Below are 20789 nucleotides of genomic sequence, written 5' to 3' on the forward strand. Positions count from 1 at the left end.
GTAGATAGATCTTTTTGGGTTTTGTGGGGTTTTTTTTTGGTGTTTGTTCTTTCCTTTGTGTCTGAACTGTTAAACTGGTATCATTAAAGTCCCTATTCTAAAAACTATTGGGCATGTGCTTAACAATGTCCTAAGATGTAAATGGAACTGTGTAAGTGCTTGTTTGCAAGCTCAGACCTTAAGTCTATGTCTTGGAAAATTCCTCGAGAAAATATGCTTGTAATTTTTATAGTTTTTCAATTTTATGTGACCTTCACTGGAACATAATAAAAAGAAGTTGATTTTTCTGTCTTGGTGGAGCCCCCATCTTTTGCAGGTAGCTTCTAAATGCTTTGTTTAAGGCTATGAAATGCACTGGAATGAGTAGTGAACATCAGTAATGCTACTGCAACATAGCAAGAAGAAAAGTTAAGAACTAGATATGAAGAGTATTTAACTCAATAGTTTAAAAGCTTTTATTGATCACTTCTCTCTTAAAGAAGATTAATCAAAACCAGTAGGTGTCCTATTATTTGAAACTCTCACAAAATTTCTCACCAGAATCTTCTCTCTAAATCGACATTTTTTCATGCAATTTTTCTTGTCACTAAAAATGTAATGAATTAATTCCACTTGAACCAATGATGAAATCTTTGTGGTAGTGTTTATGTAGCTACAGATCACCACACAAAATGAAGCACTGTCATTTTTGGCTGTGGTGCAGAATTGCTCAGAACATTGTCAGGAGTGAGCGATACCGGCAGAGATATCTGCAAAATTCTGGACGGTTTCAACTTATACTAAAACCTTGAATCAAAATAAGTGATCCAGTTGATAGTACTGTCTCCAAAACACTTCAAAACAGAACTAAGAGGTAACATATGTTTCCGCTATTTTTCGCTCTATGGTTGTGTGTTATATTGAAATCCCAATTCAGTGGATTTTTAAATAAAAAATTCATTTGAAAAGTACAATTAATCTTAATTGTGGTATCATAGTTTAACTACGAATGTTACTGGTTGTATTGATGCTATAAGCGACCGGGATTATATCAGCTATCTATAAGTAACATGGGTGTACATTACACTGATGTGCAAATAAGAAATGAATCTGGAGTAATAATTGTTAATGAGGGTAAGAAAAGAGACAAACTCTTGTTTCAACTCATCTCCAGCCATTTAGGATCAGCAAGAGGGACATTATCTCACATCTGCCTCATACAAAATTCCATATATCTAACTCCAGAGCATCTGGTGTGGGCCATAGTCAGAAACAGGATACTGGGCTAAATATATCCTATGCTGCTTGTGCAATATCCATGAGCTTTCTACATTCTTATGCAGCAGATGTGAAATATGCCAGTAATATCTGTTCTGCTTTAATTATTTACACTACTGTATTTGAATACCAGGTTTTGGTCACCTAACCAAGCAGCTGCTGAAGCTAGCGGATGGCCGTGTGGTGCTGGCACTGGAGGGAGGACATGACCTTACTGCCATCTGTGATGCATCTGAAGCCTGTATAAACGCCCTTTTAGGAAATGAGGTAAAACATAAAGCATAGTAGGTGGAGAGAATGATCCAAGTTTGATGAAATTCCTGCCTTTGATTTTCTTTTAGTAGCAATAGCGTCAGTCCTTTTTTAAAACCCGACCAAGTCTTAGAAACGAGCAGACCTCAGATGAGCTGGTTTGGATAAATACCTCTAAATTGGATGATTATATAAAACCTTTAGTGGCTGCCTAAATTATTCCCAGTTCTGAGTAAGGTTTAATACCCCAAAATTGCTTTTGTTGATGCTGTGCTGAATACCAGACTTGACATCATTGATAGTCATTGGTGTGGATATCATCTATCAGGATCAAATCTTTTAGCCAACTATCATGGAACAAAAATGGCTTTTGCAAAGTATTTGGTAATCTTAGAAACTGAATATTGCAAAGACATTTTTTGCAGTATTTTGACACGTCAGCTGGCATGTGAAAGAGCACATTTCAGTTTTGAAATTGAAGAACTATAATAGAATGTGTCTAAGACTCAAAACAAAATAAATTTTAAATTATAAAGGAATATTCGGGTTGATATGTATGTAATTTCAATGGAGAATCCAAGGTTTATCAGACACTGTCTATATTATCTAAAACATTTGAGAGTGGACTATCAAATGAAGTAAATATGAGTATGTCTTCTTTAGGTACACACACACAATTATTCATACCAGTGAAAATTGGTTTTGTTGTCCACCAGAAGTATCTTTTCTCTTACAAGTATGGTGAGAAGGAAAATGTGCTTGCTGAAGGTTCAGACAAAATCATTTATGAAAGGACAACAGCTCTTTCCATAAATCATAAATTTTGAAAGACCTTGTTATGAAGTCCAGAGTGTTATTTTTCTTACACGGGGGAGGTGGTAATAGCAATATAATCTCTCCAGTCAAATGTATTTGTGCCAAATTGCAAGCTAGTCTGCCAGTTTGCTTGCAGTTCAAGACTTCATACCTGTGTGCATACATGTGAAGTTATGTGCCTTCTGATGGATAATAGAAAAATTTTAAAAATGTTTGATGAATGTTTTCTAAATGTTTTAACTTTTAGCTTTTATCTTTATGAACCATCAAGAAAAATATTTTCATGCTTATTATTTTTACATTAGACATGCAATGGAACAAGCAATAGCTTTTTCACTGATCTACTCAGAAATGTAAAGGCATAGACATCTTCACACACACACACAAAAGGATTTCATAGGGTTATTAACTATCAATTTAAACAAGTCCCATAAGGAGAGTGTGGTGACATGCACTATTGAAACATGCTCAGCTCAATGTTAGGACTCTTATTTAGGTGTTGAAATATGGATTACAAAACCTATCTTAAAACATTTGATAATCTTAGTAAATGCAGTGCTTCCTTTCTCATCAGCTGCCATTCCAGCACATTTTCATTGATATTCTCTGTCATCATCTTCCCTGTGGTAGTATCTTATGGAGTCAGTGGCTTTTCATAGCTGTTCTAAACCCTGACGATTTGCACACTTCAGGTACTAATGTAAATGATGCTATGATGTGTCTTCCTCTGTGTAGATGCCTGGGTCCTTCTGTATGGTTATAAACATTCTGTGGTGCTACCCATTTATGAAAACTGCCTTGTTTTTTTATTAACACTATATCACACCAGCTACTATTTCTACAGTCACTGACTAGCTATCATCAGAGAAAAAGTACCAATTGTAGGAAAAAAGAATGGAATAAGTGTACTGGAATAAAGACTTTCTTCCATTTTATTTTAGAATAAAGACTGAGAAATCAGATCAATCATGAGTTTATTTTCTTGGAAAACATAGCAAAGCAAATTTAAGGAGACACAAGAAGCTAATAACTGAGAATGAATACAAATGTAACCACATAGGTATTTTTAATTTGCTTATAAAAGACATGATCATTAATAACTTGGAAACACCTCATGAGATAAGCATTAATCTCATGTACTGACTTTGTTATCAGAGACATGCATTAAATGGTCTGGTGGGGCATAATTTCAAAAAGAAAATATGCTGTGGCTGCTAAGAAGACAAAAATACTCCAGAGAGGATGTTGTTACCAGCACTACCATAAGAAACTGGCATTCTCTTAAAAGAATAATTAAAGGTGTTGCCAAGGAATAGACACTAATGAGGAAGTCTAGTACCTAGCTAGCAGTAAGAAATCAGCACATCTCTTGCATTCTATACATTTATAGCAGTCTATACCACATGGCCCACAGCATATATACATTTCTTGATTTCAGCATAATATTAATGAACTCAGAGAGCAAATTATAAGCATATTCCTGCCAAGGACAGAAAAAATTATATTTTCTTGAAACAACCAATTACTGTAATCTGAGGATGCATTCATCCTTGGATATAACTCTTTACAGGTGATTAATAGGATAATTATAACCTATTATCTGCCCTTTTACAAACAATGGTATATAGTGCAACCCTGGTTTAAAAACATTGGTAAGACGAGCTTTACTTTCTAAGTACTACACATGCAATTGAACTCAAATTAGAAAGGTTGGGAAAGGCTTTCTTAAGGTACTCTGCAGTTTGTCAGATGTATTTATTCATGTGCTGAGGATTAGAATTCATAAACATTTTGCAGGGTTTTTTGAAAACTTTTTCTTTTCTTTTGTTGTTTTTGGCCAAGGCTTGTCAACACAGACATTCACTGCTTCATATGTTCTATTACCAGTGGGATAACATTTAAAAAAAAAAAAAAAAAAAAAAAAAAAGATTAACTGTATAACAAGCCATAACTTCCAACTTTCATGGCAAGCTGGTATGATGTGTAGAGGTAACATCAAACTTACAAGTGAAAAATGCTTTATTTTCTTTGTTTCTGAACACTGAGAAGGAATACAGGTTGACATCCATAACAGAAATACTTTGCTCTTAGTTATATGTGGCCTGTAGCACAGTGGTCTGTTTTGCAAGATAGCTTTTCACTCTTTTTTTTTTTTAACAAGTGGAAGTAGAGCCATTAGGAAAATAATGCACTATAAAGTCATTGTCTTTAAATAACAGAAGCATGGCCCAGGAAATTCCTGCATATAGTTGTTGATTTTGAAGACTAACAAAAAAACCTCTTAGGTCTCTCTTCTTGGAAGAGCTTGGAATTAAATCAGCTGTCAGCCCCATCTATGTGTGGTCAATACTACTGAACTTCTCTACAGAGGTATTTTTGAACAGTAGTTTTAATTTTTGACAAAACCACTTGTAATTACTGTTTTTCTCTGATTGGAACAACTTGCATTGTTAATTGTTTCTTCCTAAGACCTAATTCCTTAAACAGAGGTGTCTAGTGCCTTTTTAATATGTTACAGCATCCAGGACATCTACTTAGGACTGATAGATATACCACAGAATTTAGAGGAGGTCCACACTGTTTTGAAATGGCAACTGAATAACAGGCAAGACACCCCATAGTATGTGAAATGCCTCAGTCTGATTTGGTTGTATGAATCCTTCCTTAAACTATTAGAACGCTAAAAAAAACTATATAGGTAAAAATAAGGATAAATTTTATAGAGAAAAATTATTAATGAGACAGTTTACATATCAAATTATGTTAAAAAACACAAAGTCTTTAAGATCTCAGGTTTTCTTATCCATACTTCTCTGGACAAACAGAAAATTTCCATGTCACTTTGAGAAAAAAACATTTGGCCATTTGCAGAGCTAATTAGGAGCCCTGTAGGTTATCTCTTTGGAAGGAAATCTTCCTAAGAGGTGAGAAGAGATTAAGCAGCTGGGTTCCCCTGAAATCCAAAATGAAAACATGGGAATCCTTCTGGAAGGTAAAAAGGTGGGACAAGCAAAAGGTGGGTGTTTTTAAATAGCTCTGAATTTCCTAAGCATGATTTGAGAATTAGTCCATTAAGAGAGCATCTGTCAAAACAAAAGAAATTAAGGATTCAGATAATTAGAAAAGAGACATTGCTTTAAACGTAAGCATTTCTGAGATTTCTTGCACTTAAAACTGAATTATGTTATACCGTAATACTCTTCAAATGGTTCTACAGTTTTTAACAGATAGGTTATGCCATTCCAAATATTATTTTTGAAGCATATATAGATATATATAACTTCAATTAAGAAAACCATAAAATGTTAAAATGCATATAGCATTTCAGGTAGTGTGTGGAAACTGGACTGAAAATTGAGGCTTTTCCCCAAAATCTTTGTCATGGAGATTGGAAATTCCATGCTTTTTTGTCTGTTCTAACTTTGGTGCTATAGACACCTCTGCTATGCCTTTTGGAGCCAGGTGGTGGTGAGGAAGGCTGCTCTACACGTGCAAGGATAGGTTTGGGTTTCTTTCCTCCACATTCCTTCTGAAAAAGCACCACTTGGATTTAAAAACCCTGAGGGATAAGCATTCCTTCAGTTGAGTATCCTTAATCTTGCAGCCTGTTTCTACCTCAAGTCTGTCCAGTGAGGGTTCTTCTGCAGTCAGAGAGAATAAGAAATTCAAGCAGAAAACTGCTGGGTCAAAACCTAAGGCTTTAGTTCTCCCTTTATCCCACCCCTTTTCAAGCAGCCAGGTGGGACTCAGAAGTCAGTCCAACATCATGGTCCCTCTGATCTTTTGAGAGGTTTGGGAAGTGTCTTAGTTCTATGTGGTACAGCAGTTTGCTGTGGTCTGTAACAAGTGATAATGAGTCACAGATGGGGTCGTGCTCTTCTTTGCGTGGAGGACAGAAAGAAGTGCAGTCCACAGTGTGTTCTGCCCAGCAGGACCCTGTAAGAAAGGCACATAGAGGATGCATGTCTGCGCTCCTTAACTCTGGCAACAAAGGCTGAATTTGGCCCTAAGTGTAAAAACATTTTAAAGTGACTAAATTTAACATCTTCTAGTAAATATCCTTCTGGCTAGAGTTTCACTCTGAAGCAGAATTTGACAAAACATTGTGATTGGTTGGCTCCCAAACATGCTTGAAAACTTATCCTGGACGATTTTCTAGCAGAGTGTGAAGTATGTGCTTCTTTCTTGCAATCTGTTGAGCTGGCATTTAGAAGGGGATGGTAATTTAACTGGAAAGCTCATACTCTGCAGCTTTCCTGCTGATGATGAAAAGTTGGCATTTTCTCCTTTGTGGAATTCAGTGTGAATCTGGGGCTGCTTGCCAGCTAGGCAGTGAGCTCTGCCAAGAGGGCCTGGACTGTGTTAAAAAGGGGTTATTTGCTAGAACAGGTAAGCATTTCTGTCTCCAAAAATGGAAATATTCATGGAAGTGAATTTGGCCTGAGATCAGTTTTAAATTGCATAGTAAAGTTGGTCAAAATCTCACATCCTCATTGTTAATCTGGGTTTAGTACTAGAAAATAATTAACACTGAGTCTGAGCCACCTGTCAACTGCTGCTTGCTTAAACCCCAAGTCCAGAAATTGGCCAAGAAACAGAGAATTAGATGGAGTAGGAAACTGGAACAGTGTATGTGCCAAAGGTCAGCCTGGTGACATCCAAATCCCTAAGGTGGACAGTATTAGACAGGAAATGGTTTGGCCAAGGAAGCAGAGGATATTCTGATTACAAAATTACATATTTCCAAGGCATCCCTTTTTTTTTTTTTTTTTTTTTTTTTTTTTCAGGGACTGGTAGGTCTTAGTGAAGCTTTGTGCTTTTGAATCTAGTCCCTATTGAAAACTGACTGGTTTAGGCACCATGTTGTAAGAGTGTATCACAAAAATAGCTGCTTAAAGTGCTTATATATAAACAGAAAATGTAGAAACCTTGAGAAGATTGGTAATGTAAGAATACAGAGGAGCTGTGAGACCTTTGAAGTTAGTCCTCTGTAATCATATCCAATCCTAGGAGTGACAAAGCCCAGTCTTGGAACTCAAATACTTCTTACTCAATGTATATGAGAGAGGTTGTAGTGCTTTCTCCTGCAACCTCAGCATCCCTGAAGAACCTGCCTGCCTTCTTCCCTTCCCCTCCAAGACTCTCCATGCTCCTTACCTGATTCTTTCAATTGCCTCACATTTCAGTTTTCACGAAGTGCACTCTGCAACAATCTTCTCTGAAGCTGCTTTTGGTGTTTTAAGACATGACAGTGCTAGAATTTCTAGCTCAGGACAGGCTGAAATATGTTTCAGATTCTGTCCAAGGATCATTTCTAATCACCTTATGGGCATGAAATTTCTATCATTAATTCCTTCTTCAAACATCTGTTGATATGTGTCTGGCAGACTTTGTGATTTTTGCCCACATTTACATTGGTTTTCCTCCTTTTAAAATGATTACTGGACAGAGTTTCTGCTTTAATCTGCTACTTTGGGCACAGAACCCCAGTTCAGCCATGTATAAACTTTGAAAATGTGACCCTTTGTGTCTGGTCCAAGCTGTTTCTCTAGTGGTTTGGTTATTTCTGCACTGACTTCAGCTGTTCATTCTCTGAAAGATTTCTTTCCTGACAGTGTATTTCCAGTGCTCTTTTCAGCTTCCTTTCTGTCAGCCTCCAGATTTAATAGACTTCATGATCTTAATGCCAATAAGGGTAGAAGGAAAGGTGATGGTGTCATATATGCCAGGTGTATAGTAATTTCTTTTGTTCACTCTTGGGTTGAACTGCAGATATTCTCCAGGGACACCCCTGTGTCTGTACAGTTCTATCCAACCAGTGGATAGCTGCCAACAGAAATTATTCTTTCAAATGTAGGCAGTCTCTTTTCAAAGTGTACAGAAATAGCTGCCAGAAGCCACTGGCTTTATTTCTACAGTGTTTTTGTACTGGCACTGAATTTGGGATGAACAGGGTATATGATGTAATAAACTTATTTCTCAAGCTTGATAAGTTTTCCCTGATATGGAAGAGGAGCCAAGTTCTGCCTGGATATTACTAAAAGTGAGGAGGAAGAATATCTCCAGAGTAGAAGCCAAAATTTGATACAACATGGAAGTTTTATAGAAAAAACTGTTTGGAAAATGATCAAACATTACTATTATGCTCACTACACCTAAAGATCTGTTAGTAGAGCTAGCAGATGGAGTAATGATTGGCATAATTGTGGGCTGTTTGACTCTTTTTCTTCTTTCTTTAATGATTCATCATCTTATCTTGATTTCTAAAAAAAATCTGCCATTTCTGAATATCCATCTGATATGTCTACATATACAATTGTAGCCTTCTTATTAAACAATTTATTTTGCTACTGATAAATAATGAGGTGTCTGATGTATTAGAAAAAATCAAGACCATTTTTTGGCTTCTGCAAAAATCCAGCTACAAAGAAGGCAAGAAAATATTAACCTTCTAATAGGAAATCCCCTCTAGCTAATCTCTGCTTCAGCTGCTCTCAGTTTAAAAATTAGAACAAGAGTTTTGCAGAAGGACTCAAAGTACCCAAACAGCACAGCAACGTACAGCTTTCAGAATTCCATGCCTTCTACTGTTATTCCTACTATTATAGCCTGAAGATATTTTCTCCTACTTCAGGGGAGTGAATTGGTCAGCAAAGCCTCAGGATTAGGAAACAGTCAAAACAGAACCTTAATCAACTCTTCACTTCCTCTTCTGTGCTCCTTCACCAGTTCAACCAGACAGAACTTCAGGATTTTGTCCTCTTCCTGGCCAAATACTTTAAATAGAAAATGCCAAGTGCTGTTTATCCACATAAACCAGGGCATGGATAATTAAGATTATTATATGGTTACTGTTTTAAAATCTGTGAAGCTTGATCTCTTGATGGGTATTTTCATAAATACACAGTTTTCCCATACAGGCCAGCAAGAGTTACCAAATAACCTATGAAGATCATGAAGTGTATATGGTTTAAGAATTGCAATTATATCTGTAAATTTATTTTTTAATTGCTCTTTTCATTCAAATTCATTATACATATTAAATAGCAACAATCTTCCTTTGCAGTTTAGCCTCCTTGGTGACCAAGTAGAGCTGGGACCTAGTCAGGTCCTACCAGCACTTCTCAGTACACTTGCTCAGTGGCCAGAACAATGATTTATGCTATTTGAAAATAAACTATTGCTTTCAGGCACAGGAAAATCTTTCAGCTGCAATCCCATGTGGGATTCTAAGGAAATAATGACATGAACAGCCCTATTCATTTTAGTTACCAAGTCTCCAAAGGACTGGTGGTATTTGCAATGTCTATATCACTGACAAGCATTGACTGCTGATAGTAATTGTAGGATCCCAGCAGATCTAGGATTTGTAGCTGAACTTAGCACCACTAAGGGAGTATCTACACTGCAGTTACTTCCCACTTTTTGTACTTGGATCAAAGCTGATTTTATCTGGTTGGTGGGCAGCAATGCAGCAGGAGCAACCCGGAGGACAATGTGTGATGGCTACTGAACTATTAACTTCACAGAGGAAGCTCCTTGGGTGGGCTTCAATTGACCTAGTTTAAAGCAGCCCCAGTCATGCTTAAGAAAGGAGTTTTGTCTGCAGGACAGATGTCTCCTGTCAACAGTGGTTGAACTTCCTTAGCTTTAGAGAAGAGTATTAGGTATTGATACTGCTCTGCCTTGCCTACCTTGACATGGTTGCTACTCCTGGCTCTGCAGGAAGGATATCTCCTGCTCATCCTCGGTGGGGAAGCAGAAAAAACAGCTCCTCTATAAGCATTAAGCCAGGGAGGCTGTAATTATTACAGTACAAGAGGCATGTAGCCCAAATAGTGTTTTACCCATTTTCTAAGAGAAAATACGGAAGGTGGACAAAAAACCCCACATTTGGATAAAGTTCAAAATACAGTTTTCTTGGTGTATCTGTCCTTTGCAGGGCAAAAATAACTGTATGGTAACTCAACACTTCCTTGTGCTAATTTACTATGAAGCAGCCCTACTCAAATAATATACATTAAAGCTGGCTAGTTAAAATGCAGCTGACTGTAAAAAAACTTTAGGAACTCTTACTGCTGATCTGCATCACCATTTTCTATCTACTACTTTACTTGAAATGAATGCAAACCTAGTAAAAGCAGCTGTGTTTTATAGTTTTCCCCTATAAATCTTAAGATGTGTAAGATGGTTAGATGTAATAACACTAGAAAAATAAAGATAATAGAATGTATGCTTTGCTTCCAGTGTGGCTTCAGCAAGGTTTTGTTTGGAGCGCCCAGCTGCGTATACAGACGCAATGGAATTTGGTTTGTGAGGAACCTACAAAAATTACACAAATAACTAACATTTTTTTAATGAATAATACACAGACATGCACCTGCTTCAGAGACTCTATAGATTAGTCTTGCAGCCAATAGAAAAGCCCCTTGGAATTCAATTACATGGCTGGAAAACGGAAAACAAAATCGTGGCTATACTTTTAGAACTGATACCAGCAAAATGTTAACCAGTTCTTGGACTGAGCTTTTCCTGAGGATTAGATTGTTTTAGTTTGTTTTACTTCCCTGTGGCTTATTGAAAATTTATATTATTCTATTCTATTCTTGCAGCTGGAGCCTCTCCCAGAAGATATTGTGCACCAAATCCCAAATATGAATGCAATAGCTTCTTTAAAAAAGACCACTGAAATTCAAAGTATGTTTCTCAGTTTGGGTTAGTGGGTTTGGGTATTTTTTATAACTAATTAATGTCCTAGACATTAAACTATTGTTTCAGAGATGAAAGTGGGGAAATGTTTTATGTATAAGCCAACATTCTGTTTGTACTATGCGTTTGTGTGTGTTATATATATGCTTTTATTTTCGTTTCTTTGACATCTCTTTGTTAGTGTTACTATGTATTTGGCCCTGAAAAAAACAAGCCATTGAAATTATTTAGAGCTTTTTGATTCCTGAATATTCCCAGGTCCCTCCATTATAGAGCAGCTTGGATGAAATAGATGTTTGTCTGTGTGGGAAAGGATCAGATTCTGTTTGTGCAGCTCTTTACAAATTACTCAGCTTGAGATGTATACAAGCATGAGATAAAATTAAAAAGCTCAAAATGGTCACTGATCCATGGAACCAAGCTAAGAAGAACATTATTTGATTTTGTTTCTGGTGCAGAATGTACTTGATTGCTTTACATGTGTGTCCTGACCCTAACCCTTTACTACTTGATGCTTTAGGCCATTTGCTTTGGTGTCACTGAAAAATTTTCCCTTGGCCATCAGTTGTCTTAATGCAGCTACACAGATTTCCCTCAATTCCTCTTTCCCTTAAACTTCTGCTCTCTGACATTCTACCAAGGCAATGGGATGTTTTTGACTTCTGTTTGCTGGCTCCTTAACAATGACAAATGGATAACAAAATTTTTTCTTCGTGCTAGATGAATCACAAATAGTTAGAATTCATCTGTATAAAATTAATGTGGTTTTTAAGAGGGACACCATGTATTATCCACTCATCATCATTGATCCTTAAAATTCTCTATTATTAATCTGTTAATGACCAGGAAAGAGTCAGTAAGTTAGAGAAATTCATGTAATATGCAGGATAGAACAGATCTGCATGTGATAAAAAGGACAGAAAACTGCACACAGGACATAAACATGAGGAAAATAAGCAACTCTGATAGAAATAAGACATGTATTTAATGAAAAATAGACCTGGAACAAAACAATGGTGAAACAAAAAAAATAAAAATAATACTGGCTCTAGAAAGGCATCAAAATGCATGAAAATAATGACAGTTCAGAAAGAAGGAGTGGATTTAGGAGCTAATATGTAGTGTATGTCTAAAAACACAATCCAAAGCTCTGCAGAGTGGCTTAGTTTTGTCACACTTCGGTTTGAGCTGGACTGGTAGAGTAATGGCACTTCAGTGGGCTCTTCTTTTGAAACCTAGGTCACCCTGCTCAGGGTCTGGAGTTACTTATACACAATATTTTGCCTTTTCTTGCAGTTATTAGCTGTAAAGTTATGCTCACCTAATATTCTCTGGAGAAAGACCAAGTATTAGGAAGGAAAACACTTGAATGACAGAAAGAAGCAGTGAAGAAGTTCAGTGCAGCTTGATGTTAAGAGAAGAAAGACCACGTCAAATATTATAGGAAGTCATGCAGGCTGGGAAGTTATTCGGCTGTGGAGCAACATGTCAAGAGATACTGAGAAATCCTGATTTATTTGGATGATTTCTTGCATGTATATTGGGTCTGAATTTCTATGATCCAACTTTCATAAGGAATATTAGAAATATTATAGACAAAAAAGTCCCTCCTCTGTGTTTCTTGTAAAAAAACTGAAGATACAATACTTACTCAGTCAATGAGATGGAGCAACTTTTTCTAACTAGAATGGAATCTGCATAGATATTTTGTTTGTGACAGTGATCCAAAGCTCCTTTGGAAACTTAATATATTTGGAAATAGTAGTTCCCACACCCATGCAATATGCTATTTCTTAATAATTCTGTTATCTAACTTGAATACCACCCCAAATGTTTTTTTTTCCAAGCAATCTGTGGGACAACGTGTCCAAATCTATCTGTGAAAGGCAATTACCAATGCCTGTAACAGTGACAGAAACATTCCTTTTTATTATTTCCTTGTAATAATCACTGCTCCTGCAAATCTTTGAGGGAGACTTAAGCAAATTTTCATGCTGAAAGCCAAAGCATACCTAGAAGACTGATTTGGTTTCATTGTTTATTCTTGCAAGCCGTGATTGCTCTTCAAGTTTTGTGTGAATGAAACCAGCAGTGTGCTTCATTCTTTCCCCTGAGCTCCACCGAGTTCTTCTCAATGAATGTAACAGGACTGGTAGAATTACACATTCCAGTATAGCACATTGCAAATGGTATTTTCAGAGATGTGAGCAGTTTGAGACAGATGCTTTTTGAGCTCCTTTAATTGTCAATAAACAGCATACCTAGGGGTTCTGACCAAGCTCCCTTGCAGCTATATGCTGTGATTGCCTCACCCTTCCATGAGAGTTTGCTTGCAAATCTTTTGGCTGAACACACACGCAAGAGCCCTGTGTTTTCTGCACAACATATAAATGTTATCCTGTACAAAAAGAAGTTTGCAAAGCTGTTCTGCTTACCACAGGTGTTGGTCTTTTCTGATTTTAAAGAAAAATCTACCACTGCTTTTTCACGAGTATCAGAAAGTTCTTTTTTCACGAGGAACCTGCTGCTACCTGGATGCTATTCCTAATTAGGACTGCTTTGAAATTTCCTCCCACAAACTACAAACACCCTGCCATGTACTACCCTTCTCCAAGACCCTCCACTGCATCTTAGGTGCTGCCACCTGCTTCCTGGCCTGACTCTGCTCTCCCTCTTCTGTAACAACCCACCTCTTAATACAAGTCTCAGTGCAGGGAAACAAGGACAATCACCAATTGCTTGAGAGTGAAGAGCAGCTAAATGGGAACAGAGAGCCCACTAATGTTCTTGTATTGGCCCTGAATTTTAGTGTTACAAGAAATCCAGGATTCAGGGGGCAGCTGGTTTGTGAGCCTGTGTGTGAATGAAGGAGTGTGATGTAGCAATCCTCACTGATGCTGTTTTATTGTTGCTGCAGGAGAGCAACACAGTGGTAGCTGGTTACTAATATTTTATTTTATGAATAAGAGCCCTTGAAAACTCCAGCAGTGAACATGGGTTCATTTCTTTTATAGGCAAGAGGGGGTGTTATTCCCATGCCAACAGATTTGATTTTCTTGCACATCTGTTTCTGCAACAAAAACCCCACCCACTCTGTGAACATTTAGGCCATAAATTATAGGGTTTGAATTGGGTGTATATTGCAAAGACTGACTTTTGCACATATGATCTGTGAGAACATTGTGGAATGCTCATATAACCTTTTGTTTGTTTTTAGTGTAGTTTTTAATGAACAGAGAATATGGTCTCTGAGCACAGCAATAATAGAGAATATTTTTGTCTTGTTTTTGTAAAATTTGCCAGGCTCCAATCATTGAGCCTAATGTTATGTACATAACTTCTTAGCTGTGTCTTTCATGCTTCTGGAGCAAAGCCAGCCTCCTAACACTTAATCTCAACTTTGTAGGATACTTAATACACTTTACATTTTATCCCCAGAAGGTCCCCGTTATTCAAAGATTCTGCTAACTACTCAAACGTGCACACTATTGGAGTTCAAAGAAACACTCTGGCCATGCTCACCGGTTGTTCTTGCAGACTGACTTGAGCTTTCATCTTGAAGTGATGTTTTCAAATAAAGACATTTTCAGGCTTTATTGACAGCTACTTTCTCACTGGAGGGAGAAGTCCATCTTTTGAAAAGCCTAGAACTGTGTTGAGAGCTGCGTTACCGAAGAGGGAGTTTTCAGCAGCCTTTGTGCTGCACAGGCAGCACCAGTGCTGGCCTGGCCTCCCAGCTGTCAAAGCCTCCAGCTACCCTCTGGATAAGCACCTCGACTCAGCCTGCTGCCCAGCTGCCAAAATCCTCCTTTTAGCCCTTGGAAAAGACCCCTATTTGATCCCCTCTCTTTCACAGCTGTTGAAACACTCCATCTAATTCCCAGATAAATACCCTGATCCAACCCCTGCAGCAGCTGCTGGAAGCTTCTTACTAGACACTTACTAACCTCTGGTCCAGAGATCCCAGCCTTCCCAAAGCTCCTCATTTCCAGGTGGCACCCACCTGGCAACAAGTGAGTGCCCAGTGGATTCCTGGACTGTAAGAAATGCGTATGTAAATTCTTAAATGCTCCCTTAGTTACCAGTAACCAACCTCTTGCTTCTTAAAAGCACCATGGTAGCAGACCACTGTATGTAATGACAAGGAGTCACCTGCCATTATTGCTTGTGTTTCTCGAGAATCTTCTTGTCTCTTCTGTTGCAGGCAGAAAGCTGAGATCACTCATGCTTTTAACCCACTGCTGTGTTTTTACACAGCAAACCATAAAGCTCTATTCCTTACGATATCTGGCAGCTTTCCAGCAACAGCCAGTTCATATATGAAAGTCTGAAATAAATTCTTGTTCTAGTATACGCCCTGAGGTTGGAGGAGAAAGAACATCCAGGACTAACAAACCTGATTGTTCTGGCAACATCACTTCAGTCCGAGCTGGCATTTCTGACTTTTTTCCTTTTCAAGATAGTGCTGCGTGAGCACTTTGTACAACAATGCTCATTTTTCTAGTCCTATTTGCTGTATATGCATCAACTGCCTGCCATATCAGAGCTTCTAGGTATTAACCCTGCCCTGAACTCCCTTCACCTTGTGTAGATAAAGCCAATAGCTTGTCTGACAGTATGAGTTCATTAGTCTGTGTGTTACTCCTCCAGTTTATTACCTTCTGGGGAAGGGCGTGACACAACCCTTGGAATGAAAGCACTTTCCAACTTGGCATTCTTAGGTTCAAAAATATACCTCTTCACTGCAGTCTGAAATTTCAACTGTACTGCTTACACTGCAGTGATTTTAAATTATAATCACCCGGTGTTGAACTAAGTGATTACTATGCTTGTACCACCATGCTAGCTAAAATTCACATAAATTATTATGTGTGTTTTCCTTAGGCAAGTACTGGAAGTCAGTGGAGCCATACTCTGTGCCAGTGGATTGTGCTCTGGCTGAGTCTCAGAAACGAGAGAGAGAGGAGACAGAAACAGTATCTGCAATGGCCTCTCTCTCAGTGGATGTTGAGCAGTGTATCCCTCAGGAAGGCAACAGGTAAGCCTATGCAATTATTGTGGGTAACAAGACTTTCATTCCAATCAAGTGAGATGAAGACAGCTAGACAAAGAGTTTTTTCAGAATTAGCTCTTAACTAAAGGACCTGGATTTGATTTCTCTCACTTGGCCACTGGAAGTGAGGTACTCTATTCTAGCAGGTATTTTTTGGCACGTGTACTTCTTGACTAAGGTTCATGATTAGTACAAGAACCTTGTTTACTCCCCATGTCTAATTTTCTCTGCTACATAAAAGTACAATATCCATATGAGGAAAATAGACAAGAGCAACCATATTCTTCTCATTGGAAGAGAAAACTAGTTTAGTTTTGATTTTCTGGGAAGGCATTTAACACGCTGTCAGATAAATTTAATAAGAATGGACTTAAATCATTATTAAATACTATTAGACAGGCATTAAAAATTACTTTCCTGGAAGCAATGGAATGGTGCCAGTATAAAATTTAAAGCATCTCTGACCTGAATTAGGACCAAGACTTTCTGTGTACCAAGCTGAAGGTACACCAGCAAAGAATTATAAAGTTGTTTTTTCCAGGTGGCCAGCTGCTTTTTCACATTCATGAAGATTGCCTTCAGTTTCGCAGACTGATGCAGGAACTGATGTTGGTTGTTTTGCAATTAGAGATTGAAAACACTGATTGCCATTCAATACAGCATCAACTACAAAAGAGTGTTTCTTCAGTGAGTCATTAGGAGTCAGAAAAGGCCTTACAGAAGTTCTTGAAGTTTCCCATTTACTCATTTTAGGGATAAATTTTCCTGGCCTTCTCCAACAGAGGAAGACTTAAAATGCAGTGGAACCGTGCAGTTCCATTACACAGAGAAAACAGGGGAGGGAGAAGGAAAGGAGAAAAGAACCTTTTAAGGAGAAGTGTCAGGTCCCCACAGGCTGTGAAACAGAGCTACATAACAGGAGAGAAAAGAGGGAGCTGTGGGTAGGCAGAATGTTGGTGGAGATGGAGCCAGAAAGATATGTGGCTCCTATGTTGTGACAGCTACTTGTTTGGTTTGGTTTTTGCCTACTGCATTGACTCTTTTAGTCTGAATTGAACTGATAGGCATCTGGAGGAATAGTGCAATGCTAAACCTATGGATGTCTTTGGCAGAGAATGTTTCTCACAACTGTGGGAGTGTTCATCTGTCAATGAGCTAAAAGATGTGCCTAAAAATGGCACAGAGGGAGCAGAGATAGCAAGAGAAGTCTAGAGTTTTTGCTTATTTGTCTACCTGATTACCTTTTAATATGCTATGGCTATTGTTGTGCTAGTATTATTGCAAACAAATCCAAAAAAGCTTAGGAAGAAGAAGAATCCACTGGAAAGTAGAAGATACATTTTATATTTGTGGCAGTGCTAATCAGTGCTTGGTTTAGCACTAACGTAAGGTTTGTCATATAAATCTGTGACAATTACATGACACTTTTGCCAGCCAGGGCAGAAAGGTGTCTGCTTGTGTTTGCACAGCTCTGAAATATGAAGATGTTTAGTTAAAGTTTTGGAACTAGCACAGTCAAACAAAGCAAAATTTTAAATTGTCTGAGATTGGGTGTGGTTAATTTTGTGCATTTTTATGTTGCTCAGAATAACCAAGGATTATACGTCCCCACTCACTTAAAACTGCAGCCATTGAGAGCCACTGCTGATCCTACATGACTTGAATAAAATAACCCTTCGACTAACGCTGCTTTTAATTACTGTATTTATTACTTACCTCCTGATAACCTGTGACAGCTTCCACTCATTCTGAAAATAGAATTTCAGAGCAGAGCTGAGAGAAATGGAAAAAAAACATGTGCTGAAATGTACACAAGTGGAATTCATGTGGCTGCCAGATTCATTATACTTCATCAGTTCTGGACTCTTACAGGGATGAATCTGTTGTGATGAATTGTTCTGTGGAAAAATGGCTTCATTTGAAATATCTTCTGTGGTGCTGCAGAGGTTTTTTAGCGGCACAAAAAACCCCCTATGCACGCAGGCATTCCTAATTCTGTTTCCACATTTGTAACCCACAAAGAAGTCACCCGAAGCCAGATTGCCATCAGAGAGTGACAGGACAACATAAGTGCTCTTTCCACTGGGCCAAAATTGATAGTTAGGTTTTCTGAGGCTTTGGGACATCATCCTCTTTGTTTTCTTCCTGCTGAATGTAAAGAGGAGCATGGAATAAAAAATTGTGACCCTGAAGACCTGATTTAGAGGGCAGAGTCCTCTGAGCTATGGGGAGACCTGAGAGGACCTTACTCTACTCTGATTCACTTCATAGACACATAGCAACATAATAGAGGGGGAGTGTTGTGATGAGTCCAACTTTGCTTTTTCATATTTGTTGTGTTGTAATAACAGATCAGGTATGTAACCATCCTTCTCTCACCTCTTTCCATGGCAAATGACAGGACTGCAGAGATGTGAGGAGGCTTCTGGGCACTCATATCCTCTTGATAAGGCCATTGTAGACATGACCCTCCTTTCTATCTTCCCTAAAGACAGGGGCAACCTTCTGAAGACCTGTTGCAAGACTTTAGATTGAGCATTTGTTTTGGAAAGCCAGTTGTGCTGAGCGGAAAGTGCCATGTCTGACAAAGCAACCTGAAGGATGCTTGTTGTGCCAGGAGAGTTTATTTTCTTTTAATTCCCACCCTGGGAATTCTCAGGCAGGATAATAATTCTGGCCTACATTTCTAACCTTGTTTCGCTGAATTTATGGTAGAGATCCTGTTGACTTCAGCTTTGGATGGCAAGGCCTCCAGATAAAGAGAGCAGCAGCAAGAGTCTCTTTGCAGGAAACTCTTGCCAGTTTTGTTGGAGGATATATTGGTGTTTGGAGTGAGATGACTCACTTTAAACTCAGATTTTGGGTAAAGCGGCTCTTTTCCTGGCCAACTCATATCTGACTCATTTACCACTGATGAATAAAGGATAAAATGCTCCTGGCTAAGGCCCATCCTAAGTATTTCTCTTTCTTTTTTCTCTCTTTCTTTCTTTTCTTCAAGTGACAGTGTCGATTACTTTTTATTTGACTTTTCCCTGGCAAGCTAAATGAAGAAAACCGTGAAAAGCTGCTGTGCTTTTGTTGTTTTATTTTACCAAAGCACAACTCTGCATTTAAAGATCCAATTGAAACTTGATTACAGACTTCAGAAGAGAACAGATATAAAAAAAAGAGTTTGTGGATAGGAAAGAAAACATGCATGATGCTAACACAGATTTAAATAGAGATGCAATTAAAGGAACAGGCATGCCCTATAAAATGTTTCTAACTACCATAACTTTTGTGTGTTAATAATTGCTTATTCCCTATGTGAGATACACACTTAGCTGATAAGAATTTTGATTTGGCAAAACACCTATTTCAAAAATCTTACAGTGAAAATATTCAGTACAGGACTGTCCTTGAAACATTGGAATTTCTGTATGTTTCTTAAAATGGAAAAATAAAAGGGTGTGAAGGGAGATGTCTTGCACATTACTAACAGTAAACTTGAGAATGACATTAATCAGAACTGGACTTTACAACACTTACGAAGCTGAGTTTTTTACTCAAATGGAAATGAAAACAAAGTGTAAGTTTTAGACACTGCTTTTAGTATTACAGAGCTACCGGTTGTAGCTTCAGTCATTGCATTGTGCTATAAGCATTATACTTTATACTAGCGTGACTGATTGCATCATGGAGTACTGTTAGCCACCAGCTAGGTTCACTTGATGTGTTTGTGTATCAGCTCATAAAGCTTCACTCAACATTTCACTATTTGGGCACCCCCTTAGCTGTGCTGAGTGACATGAACCAACCCAGCCATACCACACAGGATCTGCAACCACAGCTGGGCTGAAGAACAACTTGCCCAGGTCAGGCTGCAGCCTCATGCTGCCTTCTTTCCTCTCATCCTGGTGGGTGCATAAGGAAGAGAACCAAGAGCAGAGGAGTTTGAGAACTACCCTTACCCTGGTGGGTCAGTAGATGTCGACAGCTATATCTGACCTATTCCATGTAAAAGCCTCCAGGATACCTACCCAGCCATTCACTTCCAAAAGCTCCTTTTTGAACCAGCTTACACCTCTGGAACTCAGGCAGTGAATCTCACAGCCTCATCAGGCATTGTACTTCGTTTTGATTGCTCTAAACTTATCAGTAATTCCTTGAGAACTCCCTATTCATGCACTGTGAGAAATAAAAGCAGTTCTGTTTTTATTCCTGGTCTCTGCCTCATTTCTGGCTTTAAAGGATTCGGCTGTCTCAAGACTCTGTATTCATCCTGGTATGAAAACAATTTCTAACCTCTGATGACTCTTGCCCCTCTCTGTGCCTCTTGTAGTTCTCTTGGAGATGGAGAAAGAATTGCATGGAGGACTTAAGATGTTGGGCACAATATGGATTCACATAGTAGCTTAATGATGGGGAGTTTTTTTTGTTTCTGTTGCTGCCAACTCTTCTGCTATTAACTCCAAGCTCTCACTTTGGCCACCACTGTATATAAACAGTTATAGATGTCCTTCCTCCTGGTTTGTGACTTTTGTGTTAGTTTGTGTTTGTTTACTTTCTTTTCCACTCAGAAATGGTGTAATGGGCTTTAGAACAGACTGGTATTGGTAATTTGGCATCATCAACAAACATTGTCACCTAAATCTATTGGTAGTTTGCCAAGTCTTTTTTGAGGTGTTCTCCATAGTGAAAATTTACCCATATTATTATCTGT

At 38.2% G+C, this 20789-nt stretch overlaps 1 protein-coding gene across 1 annotated transcript in view; it reads left to right on the plus strand.

Annotated features, from left to right (window-relative positions):
• Window positions 1–20789, plus strand: part of HDAC9 (histone deacetylase 9) — a 453995-nt gene that overhangs the window by 426864 nt on the left and 6342 nt on the right. Inside the window, exons 24-26 of the mRNA XM_030444746.1 lie at window positions 1391–1524; window positions 10938–11022; window positions 15919–16072. Coding sequence (XP_030300606.1) covers window positions 1391–1524; window positions 10938–11022; window positions 15919–16072 — 373 coding nt within the window. The remainder of the gene's footprint in view (window positions 1–1390; window positions 1525–10937; window positions 11023–15918; window positions 16073–20789) is intronic.

This window comes from Calypte anna, chromosome 2 (assembly GCF_003957555.1).
Source record: "Calypte anna isolate BGI_N300 chromosome 2, bCalAnn1_v1.p, whole genome shotgun sequence".
NCBI lineage: Eukaryota > Metazoa > Chordata > Aves > Apodiformes > Trochilidae > Calypte > Calypte anna.